At 44.8% G+C, this 11820-nt stretch overlaps 1 protein-coding gene across 1 annotated transcript in view; it reads left to right on the top strand.

The window, feature by feature from the left end:
- Positions 1–9377, top strand: part of SLC25A48 (solute carrier family 25 member 48) — a 44003-nt gene extending 34626 nt beyond the window's left edge. The window contains exons 7-8 of the mRNA XM_020875541.2: positions 5675–5804; positions 8645–9377. Of these exons, the coding sequence (XP_020731200.2) occupies positions 5675–5797 (123 nt within the window). The 3' untranslated portion in view covers positions 5798–5804; positions 8645–9377. The remainder of the gene's footprint in view (positions 1–5674; positions 5805–8644) is intronic.
- The last annotated feature ends 2443 nt before the right edge of the window (positions 9378–11820 follow it).

Raw genomic sequence — 11820 nt, forward strand, 5'->3', positions numbered from 1 at the left:
CTTTTTATGGCGGTAATATTCCATTGCATATATATGTATCTTCTTTATCCATGCATCAATTGATACACACTTAGATTTCTTCCATATCTTGGCTATTGTAAATAATGCTGCAATGAACATAGGAGTGCATATATCTTTTCTAATAGTGTTTTCATTTTCTTTATGTAAATACCCAGGAGTGGAATTAGTGGATTGTGTGGTTGTTCTGTTTTTTAATTTATTTGAGGAACTTCCATACTATTTTCCATAATGGCTGCACCAACTTACCATTATGAGTACTTTTCTCCACATCCTTGACAACATTTGTTATTTCTTGCCTTTTTGATAATAGCCATTCTGACTGGTGTGAGGTGCTATCTCATTATGATTTTAATTTGCATTTCCCTGATAATTAGTGATGTTGAGTACTTTCCATGTGTATGTTGGCCATCTGTATGTCTTCTTTGGATAAATGTCTATGCAGGTCCTCTGTTCATTTTTAAATCAGGTTGTTTGGTTTTTTGATGTTGAGTTGTATGTGTTATTTGCATATTTTGAATATTAACCTCTTATCAGATATATCATTTGCAAATATCTTCTCTCACTCATTAGGCAGCCTTTTCATTTTGCTGGTAGTTTCCTTCACTGTGAAAAAGCTTTTTGGTTTGATTTAGCCCCATTTGTTTATTTTTGCTTTTGTTTTCCTTACCTGAGAAGACTGCTCATAAAATATTGCTAAGACTGATGTCAAAGAATGTACTGCCTTTGATTTCTTCTAGAAGTTTTATAGTTTCAGGTCTTACATTTAAGTCTTTAATGTATTTTGCATTTGTATAGGGTGTGAGACAGTAGTCCAGTTTTTCCAAAGCCGTTAATGAAGAGGCTGTCTTCTCCCCATTTTACATTCTTGGTTCTTTTGTTGTAGATCAATTGCCCATATAAGTGTGGGGTCATCTCTGGGCCCTCTATTCTATTCCGTTAGTCTATTTGTTTGTTTTTGTACCAGTACCATACTGTTTTGACTACTATAGCTTTGTAGTATAGTTTGAAAGCAGGGCACATGATACTTCCAGCTTTGTTCTTTCTTAAGATTGTTTTGGCTATTCTGGGTCTTTTGTATTTCCATCCAAATTTTAGAATGATTTGTTCTAGTTCTGTGAAAAATGTCATTGATATTTTGATAGGAATCACATTTAATTTGTAGATTATCTTAAGGAGTCTGGTCTTTTTAATAATATTAAGTATTTTAATGAGCATGAGCATAGTGTATCTTTCTATCTGTTTGTGTCATCATTGATGTCTTGTAGTTTTCCAAGTACAAGTCTTTTACCTCCTTAGTTAAACTTATTTCTGTGTATTTTTTATGCAACTGTAAAAAAGACTGTTTTCTTAATTTCTCTTTCTGTCAGTTCATTGTTAGTAACAAATATCTGTATATTAATTTTGTATCCTACAACTTCACTAAATTCATTGAAGAATTCTAATAGTTTTTTGGTGGATTTCCTTTAGGATTTCCTTTGTATGGTATCATGTCTTCTGCAAACAGTGACAGTTTTACTTCTTTTCAAATTCAGATTCTTTTTATTTCTTTTTCTTCTCTGATCGCTATGGCTAGGACTCCCAATACTATGCTGGATAAAAGTGGTAAGAGTGGATTTCCTTGTCTTGTTCCTAGTCTTAGAGGAAATGTTTTCAGCTTTCATCACTGATGATGAAGTTAACTGTGGGCTTGTTATATTTGACTTTATTATGTTAAGGTATATTCCTTCTATACCCACTTTACTGAGAATTGTTATCATAATTAGATATTGAATCAATTGTCTTTTGTATTTATTTTTTTAGCAGAAACACAGTGTGTGATTCAACTAACAAGTACAGAGGGAAATATAAGAAAGATTCAAAACAGATGCTCAGTTTTTGAGACAGTCTGTTTTCCCAAATATTAACGTGTCACATTTCCAAAAAGTCTGCAGAAGCAAAATATATTGTTGATTTCATTTCCTACAAAATGTTACCATGTTGTTAAAAGCAAAGTCCTAGAAAATAACTGAGGTCAAGTGATTGATTTCTTAATCTCAAAAGCATCTGACCCACAGTGTATATTCAGACAGGTTTTAAGTCATAATAGCAATATTAAAGTTGATTAACTATGTCATTGATGGAGATTAATTATTTTTATTAGTTGGTTAAAAATTTTATAGTATTTGTAATATAAAAATACATAGGAAGCTTCAAAAGGTATAAGACGATATACTGTCTAAGTGTTCCTCCTGTGACCCCCAGTCTTCTCTCAAAGGCAATCACTGTTATGAGTTTCTCAAGATATATTTTCAAAATATTCACAGACTGTGCAAGCATATATGCACGTATATATATTTACGTGTGTTTATATACGGGTTTGCATATAAACATACATAGTAACATGAAAAAAAATCCTATACAGCCCTGGAAAGTTGGGTGGTCTCACCATCAGATCCCCAGCAGCAGCAGGAAGAGCACCTTATCCTAAAGCCTAGAGTAGGCTCCAGCCCCAGTGGGCTTAGAGCTGGCTTTATGGAGTCCCCATTCCCAAAGAGCTGCTGCAGCTCACTGAGGCTGCAACCTGTTCTCACTTCCCTGTGGAAGAAGAACTCGGTGTAGTAAAGAACTGGAAAGGAGTGAAATAAAGACGATGGTGCCCAATTTTAGTAGCCCCTTATAACTCAATGATTACCAGGAAAGCAGTCTTGATGATGGGGGAACTAGAAGTCCATGGACTTTGGGGGCAGCCCCAAGTCAGAATGGTAGAAAGGTGGGGTAGTTTGGGATCCATTCTCTGCCTGCTTTGAGGATTATCCTGAACCACATGGGCCATGGCTCACATTTGGAGAGTTGTCATCTGCAATAAGGAAGCTGGAGGAGTGACTTGATGTCCTCTAGCTCTACAGAGGCGACTGCTTTGAGGGGGGTCAGGACAGTGAGGTGAGACTGGATGACTCTAAGGAGAGATGGAGAGGACCATTGTAGACAAACTTCCTGAGGCATCAGGGTTGGCTGCTCTTTGGTTCTGCCACTTGGGGGATCTGGAGCCTTTCTTCTGCTCTAGGAATCCCCCTACCACAACCACCTCCAGGACTCTTTTGGCTCAGAGACTTGTTCTTTTTTCTCATTAAGGAGTTTGTTCATGTGTTCATTCACTCATTCCTTCATTCATCTGCCCATCCAACTAGCCATTGATTCATTTAATAAGATTTATAGAGGATCTTCTAGGCCAAGCACAGTGCAGGTGCTGGGGATTCAAATGGGAGCCATACACATAGCCCAGCTCTCACTACTCTGATTAGGACTATTAATGAGTGTATAGACAAGTCATAGGTGGTTGGAGGATGGTGTGAGAAGGGCTGTGATGGCAGAGATACCGAGGGCACAGAAGGCAGTGGGTCATAATCCTACTTGGTGTGGCCATGGCAGGGCTACCAGAGGGCAGAACTGAGTCTAGAGGGCATTCCAGCAGCAGGGACAAGAAGAGGCTCAGTGGTGGGAGACAGCTGGCCCAGTAAGAGGAATGGCAGGCTCATATACTGCCCACAGTGTCAAGTCTAAGAGGCAGCTCAGAGAAATGCAAGGAGCATGTGGGTCCTGGAAGGTCAGGGAAGGGTATGGACTTGATCTTGGCAAGTGGGGAACCACTGAGGATTCATGAGGGAAGACTCTGTCTAGTGATTTTGTGTTCCAAAAGCCAGGGGAAAAGCCAGCAGGTCTGCGCTTTGCTTCCCATCTTTGGGCCTTGCTGCAGAGCAGGCCACGGCTGCGGGGAGGTCATCTCTGGCTGTCTGAAGCGGCCCACAGCTCCTGCATGACCCAGTGCCGTGGGAGAGGAGGATCACACCCCAAGCGGGGTCCTGTCTGGCTTGCCTCGCCTTGTGGAGGTACTCACGGGAGCCTCTGTGTACACCCAGCATGGAATTTTCCTCTCAGAGCCTGACCCAGTTCCTTGTTGTTATTCAGTCACCCTGGGTGAATTCCATCGCTGTGGAATTCCAGAAAGGTTAGACAATAGAGAAGAGTGCTAATGTTACAAGGAGCCTGCTTGCCCCCTACCTGAACGTTTCACTGTTTGTCTTGGCTACTTGCTCACCTCTGTGGATCTTGGCCCATCAGCTCCCTTTCCTGGGGCCAAGGCTCCCCCCCAACCCCGGGTATACTGAGGCCCTTCTCACTCCTTCCTGACAAACCTGCATGTCCCAGGCTTCCACGAGTGCCACGCTGCAGACACCTCTCCTGAAGGGATATCACCTGATGTCCTGGCCCATGACAGTGGTCTGCACCTACTCTGACACCAGTGTCCAACTAAGGAAACTGGGGACATGCAAAAGGCTGGATTTTTACCTTCTGAAAATTATAGTACCAAATCTAATCTGTAAACAGTAAATTATACAGGCATCAGTTAACAGTTTTACTTCTTACACCTGACAATTCTCGGGTCATTCATGTGTGGGTAGTGATTTGCCTTCAGACGTGTCATCTCTTCCCAGAGAAGACATTTAATGACAGCTCCTCCCCACCCTGGGGCTTCCCAGGTGGCGCTAGTGGTAAAGAACATGCCTGCCAATGCAGGAGATACAGGAATCACGGGTACAATCCCTGGGTTGGGAAGATCCCCTGGAGGAGGGAATGGCAACCTATTCCAGTATTCTTGCCTGGAAAATTCCATAGACAGAGGAGCCTGGCAGGCTACAATCCATAGGGTCACAAAGAGTCACTCATGACTGAAGAAGCTTAGCACACCTCCCCACCCCACCCCTCACTAAGGCCCTTATTTGTTTTCATCATGTTCTAGGTTATACTGCAATTATTCCTGAATGGGGTTTATGTCCCCTAGTAGGTTATAAACTTCCCAAGGGCTGGGACCACATCACGTAGGTCAATGTTTACCCAGCACCAGGCAGGAAAATTCATGGTGGAAGGGAAGCACCTTACCATGTTCCCTAGGGGTGACAAGTCCAGTCTTGTATTAAAGGCAGGATTTAGCAGCTCAGTACAGGCCACTTGTACTAATACTCCTCGGCATTCATATTTACGAGGAAAGTGGAGTGTTGTTACTCTGTATGAAGTAGTGATTTCACACACTATTGATAATAAGGATGGTGGTGCGAATTGTCAACAGTTAAGGAGTGCTTACCGTAGGACAGGCACTGTGAAAACACCTTTAAAAGCAACATGCCATTTATTCCCTCAACAACTGTAGGAGGTCAATTACCGCCACTGAACCGTTGGGAAAAGCGAGTTCTAGAGCCTTGGCCACTTTCCCAGGTAACATAGCTGCTAACTGGCAAAGCTGTGCCTGGACTCCCCATCTGCCGTCTGGAGCACGGCCTGAGCTCCCCCGACCCTGCCCCTCTGGGACGTCCTGTGAAGCGCCGGTCACAGTGCGTGGTCAGGGCCTGGTGCTCTGTCTACACTGCAGAGCGTATGGAGCTGTAACTTGCAGTCCGAGAACCAAGCATGTGTTCGCATGTTCATGAGAGCGCGCACGGTTTTAAGCAAGCGTACGTGGGCTTCACCAGACTCACCTGTGAGCCGACAGTGTCTAGCGCATGCGTACTGGGCCTGCGAAGAACTACGCCTTCGGAGGTGATGTGGGTGAGGGCGGAGGTGTGGATGCCTGAGGAGGGTGCCGGTCAGTGTCCTGTGATAACCCCGCCTCCCGCCAAAGGTGTTTTTCAGAGGCATCACGGTCAATGCCGTGCGGGGCTTCCCCATGAGCGCAGCCATGTTCCTTGGGTACGAGCTCTCGCTGCAGGCGATCCGTGGGGACCACGTGGTGACCAGCCCCTGAGCGCCAGGTGAGTGCTTCTCTTTCCCTGCCCCTTGTGCCCTCCCGGAGCTTAAATCCCCTTCTTTGCCGTGACAATGGTGTGGACTTCGGAAATTCCCCTCTGTTGTTTGTTTCCTGTTTGATCTGTTTTAGTTCAAGACTAGAATTGCCACCCTTCTTGTCATCAAAAAGCTCTTCTGAAATGCCCACCTGTGGCTGGTTGTGGTCAGTAACTGAGGCTGGCACAGAACTTACCTGTTTGTAGTGAGCTTAACCTGTCTGTTTCCCATTCAGCCCTTGGAGAGAAGTGCATTAGCTTCACCGTATAAATTCAGTAACCCAAGACAGAGGTCTCAAACCAGGGTGCCCACCCTCTGTTACACCGTCTCTCCACCTCACTACTGAATAGGCTCCTAAAGAACAGCCTTTGCCACCATCTCTGCCTCCCACACGCTATCTTTTTCCTGTTCTCCTTGTAGAAAGGTCACTGCAACCAAAGGAGGAGAAGGCAGTGGCACCCCACTCCAGTATTCTTGCCTGGAAAATCCCATGGACGGAGGAGTTTGGTAGGGTGCAGTCAACGGGTTCGCTAAGAGTCTGACAGGACTGAGCATTTTCACTTTCACGGTTCACTTTCATGCATTGGAGAAGGAAATGGCAACCCACTCCAGTGTTCTTGCCTGGAGAATCCCAGGGACGGGGGAGCCTGGTGGGCTGCCATCTATGGGGTCGCAAAGGTCGGACATGACTGTAGCAACTTAGCAGCAGTAGCAGCAGCAACCAAAGGGATCTGAAAACTGACGTCTGAATAAGTGACTCCCTCGTTCCACTGCCTTCAGTGGCTCCCAATTGCCCTCTAGGTTAAGTGTCAGTCCTTAAAGCCCTCATCCTTGCCAGCATCCTAAACACACCATCCTCACTCTTGCCTCTGGGCCTTTGTGCCTACTCTCCCAGCCTGACACCCTCTTCTTAGACCTTTCTCTTGTCCTTGGCCTTACTGGATCACAACTCCTCTTTGTGATCCAGACCCTGGTGTAGAACTCTCCTCCTCCAGGAAGCCTGCCCTGATGCCTCAGCCTGGAGGAAGAACGCCTATTATAGGCTCTGCTACCTAGTCAGCTGAAAGTTCCAGGAGAGCTATAACTATTTTTTCACCTTTGTATCACTAGTGCTTCCCACGAAATCTGGCGCACAAATGTTCACACAGAAACATCAAGTAGATGGGTGATCGGCTTCCAATATCCCCTCAATTCCTCCTCTTCTTCTCCCTTGTTTCCCCTTCTCCAGCCCCAAACTAGTTATCTGCAGAGCTCAGAAGACAAAGTGGGATGTCACTGAATTTTCTGGAAAACAAGAGTCTATTTTGTTTCAGTCATGGTGACTGCAGATTCTCTTAGGAAGGGTGGTCCTCACTAGGAAGGCCTCGCCAACCTGTCTGCTGCCTGTCCTGTATAAGAGCCAAGCTAGGATGTATGGATGGAGCCATATTCTAGAGCCAGGGAAGGGCAGGATGGATGAGGCTGATGAGAGTGAGCCCAGGCCCCACCCTGGACGCTTGCTTTAGTCACATGCTTTAACTTTTTATTAAAACACCTACATCCACAGCCTTCCTGGCTTTTTGCCCTCTCTTACAAAAGGGAAAGGGTAGCAACACATTTTGCATACTTAAATACCCTGGGTAAAGATTCACTGTACTTGGGTCATGTTCAGGACAGGGAGGATAAATCTGGTTCTTAAAACTGTGTTCAGATACTGGCCACATCCCCCTTTTAACAGATGAAAGTGACTTTAAAAAAATCCTATCATAAAATCAATGCATTTTAATGTAGGAAAACATAGAAAATGCCAATAAAAAGAACAAAATAGAAATACCTTTAATCCCATGGCCTTGTTAATATTCTTCCAACTTTCTTTTTATCCCCCAAATGGGATCTAATGTTATGCAATATTTTATAGCTCACTCCTCCCATTTAATAGTTCAGGACCATTTTTCCATGTCATTAAACTTCAATTGCAAAGGGTTTTAATGCCAAGGTTTCACAGATCCCAGAGCTGCTGGACACTTGCCTGAGCCATGGCCCCCTGCCACTCGCAGCCACCCTGGTTTGGCTACTCCAGGAGGAAGGAAGACATTTCCAGCAAGCCCAATCCTGATTGTCTTGGATTTGGCCTTTCAAAGCAGTGACTGGAAGTTTTTCCTTCTGAAAATGCTCTGATAGGACAAAGGGCACAAATGTCTGTGTGTCTTTCCTGTGCAGGGGTGGGTGGGGCTAGTGCCTCTCAGGTGGAGGAAGGTATTCCCAGGGACTCTTCTGGAGCCTCATCTCGAACAAGCCTTACCCAGAGAGTTCAGCTTCCTGCTCTAACCCAAGAACACCAAGGCCCTTCAACAAGTCCTGGATCTGAATTTACCAAGTAGCTCTGAGATCTCTGGCAGCAATAGCAGCCATGCCTTGAAGACAAGGTAGCCAATTCCCTCCTAGCCTAGTCTGAGGACAGAGTGGGGTGAGGCAATTAGAGAATTAAGGAGCCCTATAGTTCTTAACAAGTGGTGGGATGCTGTCTATCTCGATTTCTGGAATGATGCTGGCCCACACTCTGCCGTGACATTCGAACGTCACTGGCCCTCTCTCAATTTCAGGAAAATTTCATTTTCAAGACAAGATGATACATCTTTTTCCCCCAGCAATGTCTTTCATTGAACTTTTACAAAACAACCCCCTGGACAACCTCATAGGCCCTCCCCAGTCTGTTCTCGTGGTAATGCTTTGCCCCGTGTTGCTTCACAAAAACAATTTGACTCCTAGATCTTGCTGACTGATAACCCCAGTGAGATGACAGTCTTAACCTTTCCTCCTTTTTCCCCAGGGCCAGCATCACCTGACCAGGACCTCATTCTGTGACAGCCGACGCTGATGGTGGCAGCGTCTCCAGGGCCTGCGGTGGTGAATTGACCGAAGAGAGAAAAGGCCTCTGCGCTGACCCTAAGCCAGCTGGGCTCACCTTGAAATCCCTTCTTGCCCAGCATTGAGTGCAGGTGGGGCAGGCATTCTCTGGGCCTTCTTTTCACGTGGAAAGCAAAACAGAACAAAGTGAACTCCTGATCCACAGTCTGATTTCCGTTATGATGTCATTAATCTAAATTTGACTTCTCACTGGAACCACGTGGGGAGACCACTGCTTTTTTGCTATTATGTGTCCATGATGTCACTCTCGCTTCTGTGCCCACCAGAGACTTCCCTCATCAGTCCTGCAGCCCCTTCCTCCTAAAATGAATGCAGCTTCTGAATCCTCAACACGGTACCCTGGGGAGCTACCATCAGCCAGCCTGATGTGTCTGTTCCCAGCTAAACCCCAGTGGGGAAGGTATCCTTAGATTCCGAATCCCCCACCCTTTTTTCCCCCCTTGAAAAGGTCTTCCTTGATTTCTCCACAGCTCCCCATCCCCCTTGAGCATGTCTCTGAAAATCCCCTCTCCTAACAGACCCAGTGCCAGGACAAACCGTGGCTCTGGCGCAGAGTCGAAATGTTCAGTCTAGTCAGTTTATCCTATTACTGTAGCAAAGGGTTCCCTGCTTGAAATAAAACCCTTAGTATGGTCTCCTTGATTTTTCTCCTTTACTACCCCTGGCCTTGCCGCATCCTAAGGCAGTTCTACGGGCTGTGGTCTAAACTCTCCATCCTGCCAACACCAGGGTGTTTTCTCAGTCCTTCAGTTATCAAACATTTTTGAGCATTTACTCTATTTTGATTCTGTCCTTGATGTTGGGGACAGCCGTGAGGGTCCCCCGTGGTTCTTCTGCTCTGGAGTATGACAGGCAGTTCTGTTTACATGTGAGTTGGGTCTGCATGCATCACTGGGCTGGGCAGGCACTGTGGATGCTGGTGAAGAGGATGACTGGCATCTGGTCCATTACCAGGGGAACCTGAGGTGTTTCCTGTCACACAACCCAGAGCATGTTAATTAAGTCCTCCCCAGTTGGATCATTGCCTAGTGCTGCTGCTGGTTGCCAGTTTGTTTGGAAGTAGTGTTGTATTCACTGGGCCAGCTGGGGTATTCTCTTGGGTGTCCTGATGAGCCGAGATCCATAATAGCCTTCTTCAGGTAGAACCTGTCCCAGGGTCTCTTGATCATCTTGGCTCTTCTCCATGATTGAAGGAGGTAAGTTAAAATGGAAATATGATGTTTGCAGTACATTAAATGCAAAAACAAAGTAACAGGATAAAATGTGTGGTGGTATTTATTTTTTAAAATATGTTATATAATATTTAAATATGGATAATTACATAGATATTGAAAAGAATCTAGAAGGAGACACATCAAACTTAATAGTGGCTATTTTGGAAATACGGAACTGGGGGAAGACTTTCCATTTCAACTTTGATGATAATGGTGATTTCTCTGTGCACCATTATAACATTTACATTTTTTTTTCTTACGAGTGTATATTGATTTTGTGCTTAAAAAAAAGTAAAGGTACATTTATTTTCAGAGTCAGGTTCTGTACTGGGCACTTACTTCTCAGGCTCCTGCTGGCTCGGCTGCACTGGCCAAGCTCACCCAGGCTCTGAGCAACAGCTCTTCCTCTGCCCTCCCTGTCCTGTCCACCCCAGGCCAGTTATACACAGCCTGAAGCACACTTTCTGCGTACACACACACACATACACACACACACACACACACACACACACAAGAACACCTGGGCTGGGAAAGGATGCTGCTCTACCTTAATGAAAGCACTTGACCCCAACCCAGACAAATCTTGTATGTAGCCAGTCCTGGGGGTAGTCACCAGACAATAGCCTTCGCTTCCTGTTAGATTCTCCTGGAGGAGATAATATTGGGACATAATTGGGGCCAACAGTTTGGGGTTTTTCCTTAGTCCACACATATTAGCCTTTCTTTCACTCAACCCCAAAAAGCATGTGTTGAATCTGACTCTGCCTATTGCTTGTGCTAGGTGGTGGGTGACCCCGGCAGGGACCCTGCCCTCAGGAAACTTAGTACAGGCTGATTCTGTGTCATCATCAGCAATATGTTTACCAATGAAATTCCATTTTTAAGGGAAGCTGAAGACAGAATTTCATGTTGAGCACTGGGTCTGGTGTCTGCATCCTGGGCTTGAAGCACTGCAAACTTGCCCTTTTACCTTCCTGGGGACAGCGAAAATAATACCAGTGACTGTTACTGGAGAACCAAGAGGTTCTCCACCATGGTCCTTCCACCCTGCAAAACTATGGAGGGCTGCAAGGGATTTTTTTTTAATGCATATTATAATATTTATAGAAACTAAAACTGATAATTTAAAAAAACTTTTATTGGAGTATAGTTGATTAAGAGTGTTTGTGTTAGTTACAGGTGTATAGTAAAATAAATCAGTTATATGTATACATTATCCACTCTTATTTTTAGATTATTTTCCCATATAGGTCATTACAGAGTATTAAGTAGATTTTCCTGTGAGATGCAATAGGTCCTTATTAGTTGTCCATTCTATATGTAGCTGTATGTAGTATTGAAAGAAAGAAAGTGAAGTCGCTCAGTCGTGTCCAACTCTTTGCAACCCCATGGACTGTAGCCTACTAGGCTTCTCCGTCCATGGGATTTTCCAGGCAAGAATACTGGAGTGGGTTGCCATTTCCTTCTCCAGGAGATCTTCCCGACCCAGGGGCTGAATCCGGGTCTCCTGCATTGTAGGCAGATGCTTTACCATCTGAGCCACCAGGGAAGGCCATGCATAGTATTGTGTGTAGGTCAATTTCAATCTCCCAACTTATCCCTCCTCTCCTTTCCCCCTGGTAATCATAAGTTTGATTTCCAGATCTCTGAGTCTGTTTCTGTTATGTAAATAAGTTCATTTGTGTCATTTTTCTCAGAATCTACATATGAGCACTGGCATATGATATTTGTCTGACTTACTGCATTTAGTGCACTAGTCTCTAGGTTCACTCATGTTGCTGCAAGTGTCCTTATTTTAGTTTTTATGGCTGAGTAATATTCCGTTGTGTGTGTAGTATATATACACAACCTTTTCTTTATCCAT

This window comes from Odocoileus virginianus, chromosome 3 (genome assembly GCF_023699985.2).
Source record: "Odocoileus virginianus isolate 20LAN1187 ecotype Illinois chromosome 3, Ovbor_1.2, whole genome shotgun sequence".
Lineage (NCBI taxonomy): Eukaryota > Metazoa > Chordata > Mammalia > Artiodactyla > Cervidae > Odocoileus > Odocoileus virginianus.